The sequence below is a fragment of the Barbus barbus genome (assembly GCF_936440315.1).
Source record: "Barbus barbus genome assembly, chromosome: 17".
Lineage (NCBI taxonomy): Eukaryota > Metazoa > Chordata > Actinopteri > Cypriniformes > Cyprinidae > Barbus > Barbus barbus.
In genome coordinates, this window is record NC_136745.1 from 689,840 (window position 1) to 710,641 (window position 20,802).

A 20,802-nucleotide genomic window follows, 5' to 3' on the forward strand; every position below is an offset into this window, starting at 1 on the left:
ATTTTGAATGCAGTGCTTCATTTAGCAAGAGATGTGAGGCATTTTGTTTTGTGTGTGCAGTTCTTGGATTTGTGTATAAAGTTTTGAAAAGGCAACATTTTGAAAATGTGTGTAAGCAGCGGAAAAAAACTGTAAAACACAAAGAAAGGATGCAAGGAGAGGACATGAATAAAGAACAAGGCCGGCAATCAGGCCTGGCTGAGTTTAACCAGCTGCCTCTAATTATCCTCTTAATTGGCTTGATTGAATTAGAAGGAATTGCTTGTTGAAACGCTGCCACTATGTTCAGTCAGAGTATGTACTGCGTGTGATGAAGAAGTGTTTGCTCCTGAATCAATCACGAGTGGTTAAGAGAGACACATGCTCTGAGAACATGGCTCCAGAGCTGATGAATAATGTATAGCAGGATAATATCTCTGATCACATTCAGTATCATAGCAGGCCTACAATATGGTAATATTGTTCATGTGTTCATCTTGTTGCTAGAATGATTGCTTTGCACACTGTACTAGATTATAAGATCAAAGTAAACGGGTAAAATGTTTTAAATATTTAAACTGAAATCAATATTTCATGTCACGTCATACTTTATGGGGTAAAGTCATGGTATTGCGTTATATTATCCCGCAAATGTCCATCTTGTTTGAATTTGTTCATTTATTTGGCTAAAAGTCGCTTGCTAAAGAACTATATTTCTTTGCTAAAGCTTTGCTAAAGGTGCTCATGTAAAATGTCACCAGTTTCTTTGTCTTTAGGAAGCAGCTTGTGTGTGTGTGTTTGTGTGTGTGTGTGTGTGTGTAAGTGTGCCTGGTATTCCCTGCGTTATAGGGACCAAATGTACCCACTAGGATAGTAATACCAATAAATCTTGACCCTGTGGGGATGTTTTTTTTTGGTCCCCATGAGGAAACAAGTTTATAAAAAAAAAAAAAAAAAAAAAAAGGGTTACTTACGCTAGTTACTTTGTTTTTCCATATAGTTCTAGACCAGATGTGCCCAAACTAGGGGTGACCTTTAATTTGGCCATGCCATATACCAGAAGAGGGGGAAAAATACCATTGACGCTAGGATAATTACTATATCAACTTATCACACGAAATATGGACATGACCGCAATAATTTTTGGTGATGCAATATTACCTATTGTGTTTACATTAGTGTTTGCTCACATTAAAAATGAATTAAAAAAATATTTCAACTATCCCGCTGCCTCTGACATCTCGTTTCCTCATGCAGCTCCCACACACACACACACACACACACACACACACACACACACACACACACACACAGACAGAAAGACAGAGATGGGGAATGTTTTCTAATTTATTCATTTTTAAATATTATATGAACTCATAAATTATGGGAATCATGCAAACTTTAATTTCAATAAAATACAGTTTGTAAAATACAGTATTTTTGGCCCACGTCCCTTAATCAAGTTGGCTTTTTGGCCCTTCATAGGAAAGAGTTTGGGCACCTCTGTAGACTAAATGTCAGCATTTATTACTCATCTCACCTGCACAAAAATAGATTCAGTATTGCACAAAATCAATAAAAACTGTGAAATACAAACTCAGAATATGACCCAAACCTGCAATAATTAAATATGTTAAATAACATAGATAACCTTTGTGTATTTAATCCCATTTTATTACCCAGTGTCTTTGCTGTTGCCTTCCAGTGATCCAATTCAACTACACTAATTACTTTAGATAAACATTACATTTGTGTTTCATTTTTTAATGATTGAGAACAAAGGTGTTGAACTTTCTTCTCTTGCATCCTTTTTTTTTATGCAGTCCAGAATGACAGCACATCGGAAAGGATTCACTTTTGGTGGGAAAGTGCTTTTACGTTTGTCAAAAATAGAACTCTTTAAAAAATATACAAGAAAACCCAGACAAGATGAGAAAAAGTCATGCAAAAGTAACATAATACATTACTTTCTATAACAAGTAACTAAGTTTCAGGGAGTAAGGAAATATCATAATGCATTACTTTTAGTACCTGTGATCAGATGAACCTAATGCATGTTAATATTGATGTAAACAATGCCCTCTACCATTAACAAATTACATTCTATAAGCACGCATAATAAAAACCGGACAGACTACGTCCGTCATGTGACCTAGAGTAAGAGTACAGTATTGGCTGTGTTGTTTTCTCCATCATTCGTGAATATGATGACTCCTGTAAAGCATAATAATTAACCCTTAAAAATTTGCTTCATTTAAAGGGTTTTGTGCAAGTTTGCCCAGGTATTGTTCTGCCTACTGTTTCATGAGTACAGCTTATTCATTCATATTCATTTGGCATGGCCTACTGCTTTTGGCATATATACTATAGCAGGAAGGCAGGCATGTTCAGATGTGCAAGTTGGAATCTAAAAGCTAGGTTCATTATGTAAATAAAAAGATTTTAGAAGATTACCTAAAACAACAGGTAGGTTTAAAATATTGCTCAGCTTGTCAGTTCAATGTCAGTTTGTAAATGAGGCAGAAACCATAAAACTGGAAAATGCATGACATGTCACAGTGAAAACATTGTCTACCGTGAGGCATAAATGTCTTAACACCTGGGAATTTGTGCTGTCATAGTGACAAAGTAGCAATTTTCAAATATGTAAACAAACAAAATGTACAAATGTAGCATTATATTTATCAATGTTTTAAAAATATATATTTTTATATATTATATTTTTTTTATTCATGTTTGTTCACAATGCAGTAACTAATCTGAGAGAAAAAAAGTAACACTTTAAATTAGGAAACATATTCACTATATTGCTGCCAAAAAAAAAAAAAAAAAACATGTTGCTGGTAAAAATGAACATTAACTGAGATTAATAAATGAATAACTATTATTAACTAACAAGAAACTCTGATTAATTAATTAGTAAATAATAGCACTCATTTTAATACAGTGGTTCACTATTAGCTCCCAGAGAACTATTAAGAAACTATTTATGGCTGAGTGCTATAAATTACCAATCAAAACATGTTTCGGTTACACTTTAGAATACTGTTCCATCATTAATGAATAACTACACAAGAACACATGAGTAACGCAATATTAGCAATCAAAGATAACACAAGTAAACACAACACGCAGTTTTTAAATGAAGGGTTTTTTTATGAAGGGAAAACTAAATCCAAATCCACATGCCCCCTGTTAAAACATAACTGTGGTTTATCACACCTGAGTTCAGTTTCTCTAGGCACACCCAGGCCTGATTACTGCCACACCTGTTCACAATCAACAAATCACTTAAATAGGACCTGCCTGACAAAGTGAAATAGACCAAAAGATTCTCAAAAGCTACACATCATGTTGAGATCCAAAGAAATTCAGGAACAAATGAAAAAGAAAGTAATTGAGATCTATCAGTCTGGAAAAGGTTATAAAGCCATTTCTAAAGCTTTGGGACTCCAGCGAACCACAGTGAGAGCCATTATCCACAAATGGAGAAAACATGGAACAGCGGTGAACCTTCCCAGGAGTGGCCGACCGACCAAAATTACCCCAAGAGCGCAGCGACGACTCATCCAAGAGGTCACAAAAGACCCCACAACAACATCTAAAGAACTGCAGGCCTCACTTGCCTCAGTTAAGGTCAGTGTTCATGACTCCACCATAAGAAAGAGACTGGGCAAAAATGGCCTGCATGGCAGAGTCCAAGACGAAAACCGCTGCTGAGCAAAAAGAACATAAAGGCTCGTCTCAGTTTTGCCAGAAAACATCTTGATGATCCCCAAGACTTTTGGGGAAATACTCTGTGGACTGAAGAGACAAAAGTTGAACTTTTTGGAAGGTGTGTGTCCCATTACATCTGGCGTAAAAGTAACACAGCATTTCAGAAAAAGAACATCATAGCAACAGTAAAATATGGTGGTGGTAGTGTGATGGTCTGGGGCTGTTTTGCTGCTTCAGGACCTGGAAGACTTGCTGTGATAAATGAACCATGAATTCAGCTCTCTACCAAACAATCCTGAAGGACAATGTCCGGCCATCTGTTCGTGACCTCAAGCTGAAGCGAACTTGGGTTCTGCAGCAGGACAATGATCCAAAACACACCAGCAAATCCACCTCTGAATGGCTGAAGAAAAACAAAATGAAGACTTTGGAGTGGCCTAGTCCAAGTCCTGACCTGAATCCTATTGAGATGCTGTGGCATGACCTTAAAAAGGCGGTTCATGCTCGAAAACCCTCCAATGTGGCTGAATTACAACAATTCTCCAAGATGAGTGGGCCAAAATTCCTCCACAGCGCTGTAACAGACTCATTGCAAGTTATGGCAAACGCTTGATTGCAGTTGTTGCTGCTAAGGGTGACCCAACCAGTTATTAGGTTTAGGGGGCAAGCACTTTTTCACACAGGGCCATGTGGGTTTGGATTTTGTTTTCCCTTCATAATAAAAAACTTCATTCAAAAACTGCATGTTGTGTTTACTTGTGTTATCTTTGATTAGGGATGGGTACCGAAACTCGGTATTAAATCGGTCTCGGGGCTAAATTATGAAAGACCGGAGTATCGATAAGCTCTGACGTTATCGGTACTTCTGTCGGTATTGGAGAAATTAAGAAAACACACATACATTTATTGTTGCTCTCTCTCTCTCTCTCTCTCTCTCTCTCTCTATATATATATATATATATATATATATATATATATATAATGTCGCCAGCTGTTTTTATGTGCAATAATATTCAAACATTTGTCTATGATGCATTTTTGCTATGCGCAATTCAGAAGCAAGATCGCGCTCACGCGGAGGAGCTTCAGCACACGCAACATGAAAGTCCTGTTTAATTATGATAGAGGAGAGAACTAACTATTCAAACATCTGCTCACACTTTAGGCCTGTGGCTGTTATATTAAGCTAAGTATTTTTTATTTTTTTCGATTTTGGCTTCCAAGGATTATAGCCGCATTTCTTCTAGCACAACTCCCTTCCCTTCACAGCGGCGCGGATTCGTTCCTCCGAACCAAAACTTAACATCTGAATCAGCTCAATCAGTGATTGTTATAATATGCCGTCTTTACTGTTGCTACATTGCAGGACATATTTGATAGTAAAACGTTGAAAGTACAATCTGCACAAGTGATGCTGTTCAGGCTGAAATGTGTGTGCGCGCGTGTGCCTGCGCGGCGGCGTGCACCAAAACGGACAAGCAAAGTAGCCTACACTTTGAGCTTCGGGCGCGTCGAAATAACACACAAAAATATGCCAAAAAATACACACACAATGTGTCAAAATGGCCGGTTATGAGAGTCTTCACTTTTATGTTTTAAGTGGACGAGAACAGTTAGGAGAAAATCCGATGCGTGTCAGTATATTGTCTTAAAGTGTCAGACTGGAGCTTGAGCCATCAATGTTAATCAAAGAACAAAATGCAAAGAGAAAATCACCCACAGCTCTTAATCTGAACAACGTTATAGCTTTAATAAACATAAATCTATCAGTACATACAGTGAAAACTATGCAGTGCTCATTTACATTTGATTACTTTTGTAACTATTACTTACCTGAACATTAATATTAGTAGACCTTCATGGAAAAATGAAAGCACTGTTTATTTAATTTCGTTTGTGTGTTTGTTTTATTGTATTTGTCAGTTTGTTTTACTTTGTTTCTTTGTTCATGTTGTTACTGTATCTTATCTTATGTATATAAAACACTAAAATAACATTTTTAGTGTTTTATATACATAAGATAAGATACTGTAAGAATATGAACAAAGAAACAAAGTAAAACAAAAAGTACCGATAAGAATACCGTTAAAGTACCGGATCGATAAGCAGTATCGGTAAGAGTAGTAATACCGTTAAAACCTTAACGATACCCATCCCTATCTTTGATTAATATTTAAATTTGTTTAATTTGTTTAAATTTGTCTTTCTTCAGTCGAAAAGAAATTAAGGTTTTTGATGAAAACATTTCTCCATATAATGGACTTCATTGGGACCCAAACGGTTCAAGGTCCAAATGACAGTTTCAGTGCAGCTTCAAAGGGCTTTAAACGATACCAGACGATGAATAAGGGTCTTATCTAGCGAAACGATCGGTCATTTCAAAAATAAATAAAAAAGTTTAAGTTTTATAAGCACAAATGCTCGCCTTGCTCTGTTTTGTGATGCGCGTTCATGACGTCACGTAATACGCAATTACATGGAAAAGGTCACGGTTGACTTAGGCGGAAGTACCGAAGTGAACTAATCCTTTAAAGTGTGACAAACATGCAAAAAAATAAAAAATCAGGAAGGGGGCCAACACTTTTTCACACCACTGTATAAAAAAATAGTAGTTATTAATTAGCTAATAGTGAACAATCAGTTTCAACTGAGCGCTATTACTTACTAAATCAATAATCATAGTTTCTTGTTAGGTAATAGTAGTTATTACAATGTTAATAGAGCATTAGTGACTTGCTCCTGTGTAGTTATTCATTAACAAAGGATCAGTATTCTAAAGTGTTACCCATGTTTCTTGTTTGTTAAGAATAGTTACTCAAATGATAATATTGTGATTCTCGTTTGGTCCAGTGTGGTTGTTCATTAATGTTGGAACAGCAGTCTAAAGTGTTACCAAATGCTGTAAAACACTGTTCGTTATTAGTTTGTGATACCTAAAGCATGAACTCATTTGACAGAGCTGAGCACTGTTGTCTTACCCAGATCTGGATGATGAAGAGCTGGATGTGTTTCAGGAGTTTTACCCAGTAATTTCTGTGATAACACGCAGATGTTGTACATTAGATAATAGCTGCTCACGTTTAGTTGTGTGGGTCTGAGATTGTGTGCTTTGTCACTGTGTGTTTCACTGCCGGTCTTGTTTGCAGGGCCTGAAATAGTAACAGTGAATTAACCATCCTGCAGCAATCAGACCTTGGAGGAAAGAGATCCTGTGCTTTCAGTCACAGCTGCCTCTGTTCAGATGTTTTACACCAATCTCCCTTCAGCCGCAACGTGAGAGAGAAATCTCTACTGAGCCGTGGGTTTCCTCAAGGTCTTCCTTCAGCTTTCCTCCTGCAAAAGCGTAGGTACTCGGGTGTGAATTAAAGCTGTTTTATATTCCTGCATCTCCGACTTCGCATTTCAAATATTGTCTTCAGATATGAGGAGGTTTTGGGAGTTTGGAATGACACACTATCTGCTGTTTTTGAAAGTAGTATGCAGTGTACAGTGCACATTATGCATGTATTTCTGTATATTTCTGATTAGACTGAAATCAGGAACAACAAATCTACTAGCTTGGGAGCAGAGGATGACTGTTCATCAATGAATTTGCATGTGACTTAAAACCCTACATACATTTTGGCCTGATTCACAGTCTGGATGAGTGCACGCTAGTAGCTGAAAGGCAGAGCCCATCTGCAGATTTTGAGCAGAGTCGACAGATTTCACAGAAAACACACAGCGTATGATGCACTGTAAAAAAATAAATAAAAAGTTGAGCCAAATTAAAATTTTAAGGCAACCAGCTTCAGCAGATTTTTGAGTTCTCTCAACTTATTTTTGTAGGAGATTCTCATCTTTTTGTTGTATAAACTTGTTGAGAACTCAAAAATCTGCTGAAGCTGGTTGCCTTAAAAATTTATGTTGGCTCAACTTTTTTTTTTAACAGTGTGGGCTCAGACTATGAATCATATCTCCTATCATAGGTGAGAAACATGTCTGATATTTTGATCAGATATTTGTTATGCATCTAATAGCAGCAAGGCACATGGTTTGTGTGTGTGTGTGTGCCTTAATGATTTGTAAGTCTGGTAGTGTGTGATCCTAAGTCGTTCTGTTCTGTTACTGGGTAAATAGCACATTATTAGGAAAGGCGATTTGCAAAGATTCATAAAAACCCATATACTCACTTCTTCTGTAGATAAAGCTGGCTCACGAATGATTAACGCAAACATAGACGCATTTATGTAGATTGGGAATCGGCTCATTCACTTCAAAGCAAAAGTAACGTTAATCCTCTGCGTCTTCAGCGGCTCAGATGTCGGGAGGAAATGACGACTGCTATATTCATTATTACATCCAACAACTAAACACTTCAATCGCTTAATCTGAGACATCTTGTCTTCCCCTGCACCTGAGGCAGACAGCTCTCAGCTCACTCAGGGCGGGTCTAAGATAAGACGGCCTTGTCAATCAACTCTCGTGGGAGGGACCTGTACTGAACTACATCCTTCAACTACATCTGAGACAGGAGTCTCAGAACAGCCTGATTTGAGAAAGGGGATTTTAAAATAGGGATTAAAAAAAAACACTGGGTGGATTTTTATCATTATAGGATGGATGTGTACACACACTTCCAACACACATTTATGTTCAAACAACTTGAAAAGTGAATTTTGCATCCAATGACCCCTTTAAGAAACAGTGAAAGCTTGAGAGCAACGACTGACACTACTTTAAAAATGCTGCAGTGTTTCGACTAAGTATAGCAGTGTAGCGACACCAAGCTCTACACCATCAGAGCGTTTGCTTGGAATATGAACTCTTGTCAGGAATGCATCAAATGCTAAACAAAATCATCCAAACTGAGACAATTTGAGCCTGAATAATTCAGCCTGTTTACTTGAGCCCTGACAGTAAAAACAGTAAAACAGGTTTAGCTACTGTTTACAAGCGATGAAGACAATCTTTCAGCTTGTACACAGCTCTGTACTACAGGTAAAGAAACACTTTACCATGGCAAATCCTTGGGAATGGCATGTTTTCATGTACGTTTGACAGCAGTGTTTTTCAGCATGTACTGTATATTTAAGCACTTTGAAGTATAGTGCAAATACTATGGACATGAATATGATTATTAAAGTTCATGGTGACAGCTGCTACTGAAAATAATTACAACCAGCACCAGACTTTTGTTGCTGACTAAATAATTAAACATATTTACAAATAAATTAAAATAACTGTTTATTAGTTCCCGTAGAGGGATTTTATTTCTCTGTTCTTGATTATTATTGTGTTTCACAGCCTCTATCAGCATATGATGGCCATCAGAGAGAATGGATTTAAACTGCGTTTCATACCAAAGTCATTTGTAATCTGATGGATAAACTAACAAACTGACAAATAAATATTGCCCTTCTGTAGCATCTGTCAAATCCCTCTCGGGGCACGAGGAGACAAGGAGATTCCAAAATGATACCCTTTATTGAAATCCACATCGAGGACCACGGAGCTAGGGGAGAGACAAACATAGATGACATTCAGATCGGACACAGAGGCAGGGAAACACAGGGCTTATAAACATGGGGAAATCACCGAGGAACAGGTGAGGACTAATCAAACGGGGCTCGGGACTAATTAACTAATGATCACAGGAACGAGGAAGGTCAAATAGAGACACGAGAGGAGGGGAAAACAAGACACAGGACTGACAGCGTCAAAGTAATAAGCTACTCCGCTCTTTTTGTTAGTAGCTTGTAATGTTGCTGACTACTTTTTCACAATGTTTGCTTGTCTATAGTTGAACCTCTTTAAATGATGAGTATCTTGTAGTTTTTCAAACTGGTTTTAAAGCAGTTTATCCAGCACTGATGACCAGTTTTTCTCTGTAGCCACTTACAAAGTCAGAGTTTCAGATGGGTTCAGATATCAGATGTGGTTTAGATTATTCCAGCCTGAAGAAAGTGTTGATATGAGCGAGAAGGGAGCGGACAGACTTAATGGTATTAGTAAACCTGCGAATGATTTTGTGTCCATCAGATCCGGGACAGCATGACATCGGCTCCCTAATCAACAAATAATTGAAAAGTATGGGAATACCTTGTATAATGAAATAACGTATAAATTAAAAACAGAAGCACAAACCCCAGAGCTACAATCAAACTGTATTAACTCCACAGAAGCACAAGAAGAAGCCACGAGAAGAGCTTCACCCTCGATGCGACTGCATTCAGAGACTCAAACAAAGGTGTCACTATCACAATACAGTCCCAACAGTTTGAGCTACTGTACACAGACACAATTCCCTGAGTAAACGTCTGACTGAACACGACGCTCTTTGACAGCTGAAAAATAGCACTGTTCAGTACACTGAGCTCTCCTCTAGTCAGCGACCCTGATAAAGCCAGTATAAATTGCTTTTTTTCCTTCTTCATCAGGTCCGGGACACTGTAATGAACACACAGGACTACACTTGACTCATCTGACTCCTGCCAGCAACTCCTGTGTGCGGATGCATATCACTCGACAACAAAATAAAATAAAGCATCAATATCACATGGTCTTTGCCCAAATGCCCTAAATTTACAGTGCAGTGTCTCTGGTGCTATCTGTGTGTCTCAGAAAGATCTTGAAAGAAATAGAAATCACTACTAAAATACCCTCTAAATCAACTATTCTGTTTAAAATTGAGTCCTGACAAAATGAGTTGAATAACTGAATAATTGACGACTGACAGAGCAAAAGACTAAAAGAGAAAGGTACATTTATTCTGTGACTTACAGGCATCTGAATATTTACATGTTTAATTGCCCATATTTTAATTGAAGGTATGTCATAATAGAAAAAGTATGATTTTATATTTGAAAAATGTAATAAAGGATTTTCCTCTATTAGCCTGCAGGCTGTAATGAAAGCGAAGATCTCTAAAATGTACATCTAATTAATGGAAATATGAAATAATAACCCAATTAATTAGAATAAGTATTCAATTCAAACACTAGTGTCCCATCTTACCCCAAGGGTCTAATTTTATATTTTCACTTCAAAATAAAAACAATATCCTTAAATCTAAAAACATCAACATTTATCCACAGATCTGTCATTACTGTCAAACTGGTTTATTGTAGGTCAAAATGTTTCATCGTCATGTCAAGTATTTGACGTCACATTGATTTGCATATTTGACCTGTTTTTTTTTACATGAGACATGAGTTTGTTGTCTTTGGCATCGATTGCCACTGGGAATTGTGGGACACGTCAGCTGTTGTCCAGGGCAGTGTTAGACTGCAGATATCAGTGGGCTGTGTTTTTTGGTGCACACTTGAATTGAGTTTGAATCGCTAATGACCCACCTGAGCACACAAGTGTAAAATCCATTGTCCTCCATCTCTGCGGAGCGGAACCAAATGAAGTCTCCCTCCTTACTCAGCCGGTGACCCGAGAAGATGATGGGCTCCTCGGAGTCGCCCTTGTTCCTGTACCAGATGAGCCGCAGCTTGGCATTCTGGGCCACGCTGTAGTTGGTGCGTATGTAGCTGTAGAAGAGAGCGCACTTCACCCTCAGCGGCTCTCCGGCCAACACGCGGTACGTCTTCAGGTCCACCGACCAGTCTATACAGCCGTCCACTGCAGAGAGAGAAGACACATCCATTATTAACACCCTGTGCAGCCATATGGAGGGCTTACTCTGGGAATAGAGTCTGAAACATACGCTCAATGCCAAAGAGTGATAACAATGGATCTGAGGCTAAGTAAAATTGATTCAATGCTGGAAACCAGAATTTTGTAAAGCACCTCTCAGTACACACTGTTTCAATGCAGCTTTACAGAAATCCATCTGAAAGTCAGCAAGCCCCCAGATCTCTAGATCTGCTCCCTCTCTGAATTTAGGTGAATGGAGATATTTTCATCCAGCAGGTCGAAATCATACATCCGGTCGTTTAGAAATGTACTAGCACACCTCTCCATGATATTGAGTGTCCTTCATGTATCATTCAGTCATCAGTCAGCACAAGTTACACTGCCCTTCAAATCATCAGGAGGGGTTTTAGTGTTTTATTTAATGGAGTTCCTTCTGCTCATCAAGGCTGTATTTATTTGATCAAAAATACAGAAAAAAGGTTTCCTATTTTAATATACTTTAAAATATAATTTATTTCTGTGACGCAGTGCTGAATTTCCAGCATCATTACTCCAGTCTTCAGTGTCTTCAGAAATGCTGATTTATAATCAGTGTTGAAACTGTTGTGCTGCTTCATATTTTTTTGGAAGCTGTAATACTTTTTTTTCAGGATTCTTTGATGAATAAAAAGTTAAAATAGAAATCTTTTCTAACAATAAAAGGTTACTATTGTCACGAATCCTGTCCATGCACTTCCGTCTGCTCACCACCAGATGCCGTCTTCTCTTTACATTGACTCTCACACCACACAGACTTTTACATGTCACCCCGGACTACAGTTCCCATGATCCATTGCACTGATTGCACACACACAGCTGAATCCTTTCAGACACGCTTTATAAGCCTTGGACTTCTTCTCTCAGATTGCCGAGTATTCTACCCTGGAGCACAAAAGCAGTCTTAAGTCGCTGGGATATATTTGTAGCAATAGCCAAAAATACATTGTATGGGTCAAAATTATCCTTTTTTTATGCCAAAAATCATTAGGATATTAAGTAAATATCATGTTCCATGAAGATATTTTCCTACCGTAAATATATCAAAACTTAATTTGATTAGTAATATGCATTGCTAAGAACTTCATTTGAACAACTTTAAAGGAGATTTTCTCAATATTTAGATTTTTTTGCACCCTCAGATTCCAGATTTTCTAATAGTTGTATCTCAGACAAATATTGTCCTATCCTAACAAACCCCAAGATTATTTAGTCAGCTTTCAGATGATGTATAAATCTCAATTTCAAAATATTTACCCTTATGACTGGTTTTGTGCTCCAGGGTCACATATTAGAATGATTTCTGAAGGATCATGTGACACTGAAGACTGGAGTAATGATGCTGAAAATTCCGCCTTGATCACAGAAATAATATTAAAATAGCAAACTTTTATTTTACATTGCAATAACAATTTATAAAATCACATGATTTTTTTTCTGTATTTTTGAGATTCAGCCTTTAAGAGGATAAGAATCTTCCTTGAAAAACAATAAAAAATCCTACTGATCGCAAGCTTTTGAACAGCAGTGTATGTGCCAGACCTCATAATTGTGGTTAGGGGTTTGTTCAAATGACTGTGAAATAATATAAAATCTTTAAATAATCAGCGACTAAATGCTTTTATAAAGGCAATGACCTCTGAAACATAAGCAAAGCCCCTGCACTGCCATCTGTAAAGAGCAACAAAGCCATTTGCCTCTCATTCGCCGCTTGCTCACCGAGCTCCAATATTTCACACTGATAGAAAGATGAAACCCATCAAAGTCACGGCCAGCTATCAGCAGCGAACACTGTAATTTATGAGCAATTACAGAGGTGTTTGTGCGCGGACACTGACTCATCACTGCGCCCGCCTCCCATCACATAAATATCTTTCACATTCAAAAGCTGCCAGCACTGATTTATGTCAAGTGCTGTCACAATCGCACATTTACGGCATAGATTTTTGTTATATACGCTCGACCTGATGAATTTCACAGCACTGCACAGGAAGCTGAAGGAAAGATGGAGGGAGAAAGTGATATCACACATGACTAGACAGGAAGAGAGGACTGAATCTGAAGGGCTAGAAATCACACACACACACACACTCTCTCTCTCTCACACACACACACGTTTGTTTTTGTGAAAAGTGGGGACATCCCGTAGGTGTAATGTTTTTATATTGTACAAACTGTATGTGCTATTGCCCTACACTTAAACTTAGCCCTCACAGGAGACTGCATTTCTACTTTATCAAAAAAACTCACTCTGTATGATTTATAAGCGTTTTAAAAAATGGGGACATGGGACAATGTCCTCATAAGTCACCTTCTCCTTGTAATAGCTGTCAACAGAAACAGTGTAGAGCTCACAGGTTACACGTTACGTAAACAGGCAGCCATATGTCACCCCGAGTCATTTCGCATATAATGCGCTTGTCTCGAACGATTAATTTATCAGTTATTAAGTGCAGCACAATGGTGTAATTGGACAGGATACGCCTTGCTTGTCATGCTAATTCGTGTTACACTGCAAGCGCATCACGGTAAGTGCCTGAGCGAGGCTTTGTAGCGAATCCTAAACGTTTGCATATGGATGAGGCCGAGGAGTGTGCAAAACAGGCTCTGAGAAAAGGGCCGGTCAGAAAAGAGCAGACGTCACGCGTGCACAGCAAGAGGGCATTAGTGAACTTTTCAACAAAACACTAACTCGAGAGCAAGATATTACTCACGGCATGACAGACACCTCGGATGGGTCGCGAAAGGCCACGTCACATGATAAGCAATCCAAACATGACACTAACATTTAGAGCGAGCATCCCAAGTATGCATCAAGGCATTTTTGCATGAAAAATCAACTGCATGAACATTTTTGGGAAATTTTGAGGAGAAAAAAATGCATGTGGATTTGGAACAGCAGAAAGGACAGAAAGGAATTAATGACAGGATTTTTAAAATTTTGGCTGAACTGTTCCTTTCTCAGTTTTTCATTGCTTGTTCACCGCTTTGCTCTGAAATGGCACTGTGATTTTAGGCTCCTAATGTGAAATCCATTGTGAGGCCCTGCGTCTGCTTCAGCAATAATTGTCTGACCTGCTTCCAGCGCGCCGGCTCGCTCTATTATCAAGCGGTACAGCAATTCCAGCTATGAAAGCTGAAGGGGTACAAAAAGTCAATATCAGAACAGCAGCCCACCAAACGCTTTGTGCTGATATGCAATTTCATTGCCGACTTGAATCTGATAGCTTGTTTATAATTCTCCTAAAGTGTGAATGAATAGCTTGTACTGGACATGTATCTTCAGACAGGAGTAAATGGAGCCAGCTGGACGAGAATGCCCGGGGTGAAACAGTCTCCTGAAATAACTCACACTCCGCCATCTTATCAAAGGCTAATCAATATGGAAATGCAGCAAGGGTTACGGCCCTCACCTGTATGCGGGACGCAGCCGCTGGCCGTTTGATGTGCATCGACTGCAGCGCAGCTGCTTTGACTCACTGCAGGCCATTTATTTGAAGCCTGTAAAGACTAGAGAGGACCGTTAGTGGGCTGCTGTCTATGTAGGCAGCTACCTTTTAACTAATCCGAGCCTGATTTGAAACATTCTCCACAAACAATCTCAAATACTTCCAATGTTACTGAGCTAATAATGAAACAAACTAATGAGCACACAATATATCAGGTGCATCAGCTGCTTTCATTAAGATTATTGTTATTGCATGAATGTTAACAGTTCATTACTTCATGATCGTATTGTAATTCTGGGTGTTGTCAGACCGGCCCATCTGAGCGTCAGAGAGGATCGTTTATTATTTCAAGCAGTCTCTTCCATCCATTCTCATTCCACACTTCTGTACGCTCGTTCTTGTTCCTGTTTGCTTTCCAGTCTTGACTGCTTTAGTATATTAATCCAATTAAGTGTCATTGTAGCTTTCAGTAAGTTTCTGGGATGAATATCATGAATAATGACTGTTTTCAGAGAATGGTTTTTGGTCCTCCAAAGCCAAATCTACTGTAAAAAGCCTTGCTGTTGCAGAGGCTGAAGACTCATTAAGCATTGTACAGTAAGTTTTGGGAACTCATTTTAGTTCATCTCCTATCCTGAAAAGTCTGTCTTGCAGGATTGATTAAAAATGAGCTCCTAAAATTACTGCCAGATTCTGGAAGATAAATTCTTCAAACAGTGGCACAAGAGGATGTGATGCTGGTCCTTCAAGGGTCACTCTCAACTTATCTGTCCATAAAGCCTATACAAAATCAGTCTTCATGTTTTTCACAACACTTCAGCATGTTATTCTTATTAAGTGAGGGCCATTTTAAATAATTTTTTTACCCTAGCAAAGTCTCTGAGAACCTGACACATTGCACTTGCGGAGACTCCAGGAAGGTTGCAGTTCTGGAAAATGATGGCGCTGGAGACTAAATGGTTCCTGATGGTTTCTCACCTACTTCTTCACATTAATTCTTCATTTTTTTGCAGTTAACGTGTCTTTTCTTCTCCACCTGTTTTTTTCTGACCGTGCTGACCCAATGAGCATTTCGCTTCACAATTTGTCATGCCTTAACTTTGCTAATTCTATTATTGCATTAGTATTGAATCCTTCTCATGTCAGGGTCTTGCCCTGACAGCTGTGTCAGCCTTGTCTGTCTTGTCTATGTTTAATGTCTCTTTGTTTGTCTTGTGCCTGAGCACATGGTTGTGTCTTTGCTTGTGTTGGCCTTGTGCTACCTTTGTCCTGCCTCCTTGTTTCCAGGTACCCCACCCCCTTGTTTAGTCTTAGGCTCTTTACCCCCTATACCCTCATTCACTATTCCCTACATTAGTCCACTCATACATACAGTTCACCTGAAGAGAATAAAAACGAGTGAGTGAATTCGGACACTGAGTGCACCGGAAGGACTGCCGCTTTTGCATAGTTTGCTTGCTGTTTAATAATCATTTGAAATGGGCCGCTCCAGTAGTAAGATTAAAGGATTTATCTTGAACTCTGTCACGGAAATTATGTATAAACCCTAATAGTCAGTTTACAATGAATTTGTCCCTGTGTTGTATTATGCTGTATTACGCCGATTCTAAAATAAATGAATGGATGATTCAGTTGTGGGCACCATCTTCTGGCGAGACGCAAGAATTCATTCGGCGCACGACTCTCACAGTGCATTCTGGGGATTCTCTAGCCGTCGAGTGTACATCGGTTGTACACTCGTTTTTGTGGTGCATTGTGGGATTGAATGAGTGCACTCGAGAACATCCACTATGGTTTCGAACATCACTTAAAATGGCTGTCCCCTCAAATAGAGCACTATTTGAGGGTATAGGGGCGATTTCGGAAACAGCCCTAGTCTAGTCATCATTTACTTGATTGTGTCCACCTGATCCTCATGTGCTCTGCTCCTTTATATGGTGCTCATTTTCCCTCTCGTCTTTGCTGGTTCGTTTTGTACGTTGACTGTGCTTGCTCCTAGCTAGTATCATTAGTCTTATTAGAGCTTTCTATTCTAGAGTATTTTGCATCCTATCTAGTTTTGTTTTTTTCCCTCTTGTTATATTCTAGTTTTTATTTGTTCTTGTGTTTAGTCTTTAGTCCAGTTCCAGTCATGGTTTAGTTCTTAAGTTTTGTTTGTAGTTCTAGCCATTTATTCCTAGCGTTTTCCTTTTGAAGCAGTTGCTACACTAGTTCAGAGCTCTGAATCTGAGTGAATCTTTGCTTGTCTCCGGTGTGTTGGGCTTCTTTTAGAAACAGAGAGATCACGAGGTCATCCAGTAAGAACTGCAGCGAGTGTGTTTGGGCATGAGACCTCTGCACTTCTGAAAGATGTAGATTACAGTGTGAACATTTATGTAAAACAAACTCTGCTCTATAAGCACCCCTTTTTCAATAAGACCAGCCAGTAAACAAGCCTTCACATCTTTAAGTAATGCTCTAGAAACAAATATCTCATAATGCTGAGCAGTAATGAACAAATCATCCTTTCGAGAGTTGTCCAATTTTTCAACACTTGGTTGCTTAATAAAGTCATTCAAATCAAACATTGCCATTACTCACCGCTGCGTTTACATAAAAACCAAGCAAGCACACCGTGGACCTAACTTCCTACCCACAACACTAACTACAACCTTCCTAGTCTTCAGAGGGTTACCAGTTAAGAGATAAATCTCTTCCCCGGAGTACCTCCAAAAATAATAAACTAAAACAAAAAACTCAAAACAACAAACAGTAATCTGATGGAAGGTCCGGCGCTAAACACGGCAAATAAACCCGGAATGTTAACTTACTTCATCTCTACTCGCTAATTATCCCAGACGGGCCCCCAATTTATGTTACAACCTCTCATTAAATGGCTCAAAAAAGAGAGAGATTATGTAACATAAACAAGAATGAGTACGATGTAACTGTTCAAGACTTTTTATTCACTCACTCAACGTTTAACAATTGCGACAAGCACAGAATAAGACTCAAAGATGCTGTTTGCTGGCCGGCCCACAAAAAACTGTCACCTCTCCATTTCTCCTCCTCGTTGGCGTCTTTTAACTCCTCTCAGTCAATCATTCTCAATAACGAACAGGTGCGTCCACCCAAGTTAAAGAGAGAGCATGCGCGTACACGCTCGTAGAGTAAATACGAAGCCAAGAAAAAACAAGGGAGGAGCAACAAAAAAGGTAAACAAGACACCGTAACACAGAAGCTTCAAAACATTTAGTGATCGCTGGAACTGCGTCGAAGCTCTCCCTCTGGACGTGTTGTGAGAAAGCACACCAAAACTAAGCTTTTCATTTGCTTCTTTTCCCGCTCATTCATAAGCCACGTAACACGGGTTCGTTCATTCAGTAGTATCACCCGTCACACCTCATGAAATAAGAGAGGATAGTCTCAATGAAATACACAAACATGCGGTCAGAGAAGACGTGTTACTGAAAACACACCTTAATTCCAAGTGGAGGCTGGGCCTGATTCCCTCAAACAAAAGAATCCTGACTGCAGGATGGAAGAGTAAAGCACTGATAGACATCCGTAGTCACACATTCTGTGTCCATGCCTTTCACCATTTTCCACTGTAAGGTCATTCCTCATCATCTCAAATGACTTTGCCATGCAGGTTTTTAAAAGCAGGACCATGTTTTACACTGTGAAAGCATCAAATATTTAAATAGCTGGTCATGTCTGCTTCTTTCAAATTTTAAGTTGTGTCTTTTTCCAGAGTTTGTCTTCAGCTTGTACACTGGTGGTTTGAAGCCTATTATTCTCTGTAGAACAGTATTTATGGTGAAAAATGCTATACGCTGGACTTGAACTGAAAGAGTTTCTCTTCTAAAAAGAAGATACACCTCATATGATATCCTTCAATAGAAAAGATTTTTCTGTAATGATCAGTGTCTTGGTTAAGTACAGTATGTAGCCTTGGTTTCTGGAGTAGGAATGAGCCGCTGCATCAGTGGCAGATGATATGGGACACATCCTTTATGTCTCTCTATCTCTCTCTCTCTTTTTTGGCCTCAACTCAACACATTCATAAATTAAAAATAAGAAATTACATTATGAATCTTGGTAAATAGCATATTTTCAAAAGATGAGCACTTGCTTTCCTGGATACTGTTGGTTAGTATAACATTTGTATGGTAAGACAAATATTGTGTGCGTTTAACCTCAAATCGTGTTGCTGTCCTGCTGGAATAATTTTCTATATTCACGCTTTATCAAAACTCAACTCACGTTCTTTGATTTAATTTGCTAACTCAAATATTTGGATATTGGCAAGCGGCATTTGATCTCTGAGCAGCTACAAATCAAGCCTTTAATATCTGCTCAGTTGTTATGGCCCTTGACCACTCAGCAGCTGCCTTTGGTTATAGTGTGTTTAACGGGAGCTGATCATATTCTTCTCTTAAGTGTGAGCTTAATTGGTGTCATCGCTTGAGGCGCAGCTACAGAACAGACCAAGCCTCATTTTAGAGCTATTTTTACATGATTGGTTTTGTAATAGGTGTTAACCAGCACAGGCGCTGCTATCCACGGTCAGATGCACTTACACAGGTGTCAGACTGACCACTGGGCAGCAGTTCAAACGCAAAGAGCGCAACACTTATTGTACTAAAATTATACAGATTTTTTACATATATGAGATTGAAATGGAGATTCAGTTTTAGTTCAAGAGAACAGCTGCAGTACTGAACTGACCATCAGGGTGCATTTCTGTCTTATTTCTCAGTTGAGAACATATCAAGTAAACCAATATTTGCATTCCCTACTAAATATGCTATACACATATTGTAATGCATACTCACAAAGGTAACTTAAAGACCATCTGGCCTTCCATAATACACAGCCCCATGTTGTTTTCAGATATTAATTTTTCATTGAAACCATATGCTTGTATTATAGCGCCATCTGAAATAACAAATTAATTTCTGCTATTATAATTACTTTTCACTTGCATTCTGTTACAGTGTCATGAATTGGCCACTAGACCGATCGGTTAAATCGGTATCCACAACCATGACGTGATCCGACACTTATGATTGAATTAATAAATAATGCATTAGTAAAAACGTGGTTACATAAGCATGCATGAAATCTCATTAGAGCGAGACTGATGAATAATCTACAGTAACGACAGCACAGGTCGGAAATATTCCTGGTCGTCAAAGCAGTGGTCATCTCTATGTAATAAGAGTATGCCAGATTCATTCATTTCAATCTGTTGTATAAATATTAGGCATCGATGGTAGCTGTGTGTTTCAAACTCATCTGTCTGATCCTGTCAGTAACGGGCTCGTCTCGTCTCAGTCATCAAGACGTCTGATAGTGATGTTGTGTCATGAGGATTGATCTCCACATTAAACATTAATGCCAAATGTTTAACTAGTGATCTATGTTTTGCAATTCAGCATGAACTCAATAAATGTACACAGTAGTTAAAGTCACCTAATATAGACTGCTTGATTCTTCATATCACTGCTGAATGTAAAGCTCTCATCTGCTAAATGCAACTTTAACGCTTGAATATATTAAGATATTATATTGCAGAATTTTTTCTATAAAGCTGCTGTGAAACAATGAAGAGTGCTGTATAAATACATTTGACTTGACTTGAAATGAACCTTACTTCTGGTTTCTTGAGGTTTAACAACACCGGAGATCAGGGATTCAACTTGAAAGCAAAGCCAATACAGCAAATTAAGAAGTGAGCTTTAGGTTTTCTGAAGAATATGTGAGCACCATTTGCCTGTGTGATGTAACACTTATTAGTGCAGCTGTTTAACTGTGAAACCCACAGCAGAGCCACTATAACTCAGACAGAGAGAGACGCGTCTCTGAGAAATAGAGACAGAGAAGAGGACAAATCATAAGCTCCAGCAGTTAAAATGAAAGAGAGCATATGAGATGAACAAAGAGGAAGACATGACAAATGTCTCTGTGCCACAGGACAATAAAACACATACAGACAGCTGACTCATCAAAACAT

General features: G+C 38.7%; 1 protein-coding gene across 1 annotated transcript in view; it reads right to left on the minus strand.

The window, feature by feature from the left end:
- Window positions 1–20,802, minus strand: part of LOC306883730 (X-linked interleukin-1 receptor accessory protein-like 2) — a gene marked incomplete at both ends in the record, with an annotated part of 313,750 nt that overhangs the window by 123,680 nt on the left and 169,268 nt on the right. The window contains one exon of the mRNA XM_079439154.1: window positions 11,031–11,304. Coding sequence (XP_079295280.1) covers window positions 11,031–11,304 — 274 coding nt within the window. The remainder of the gene's footprint in view (window positions 1–11,030; window positions 11,305–20,802) is intronic.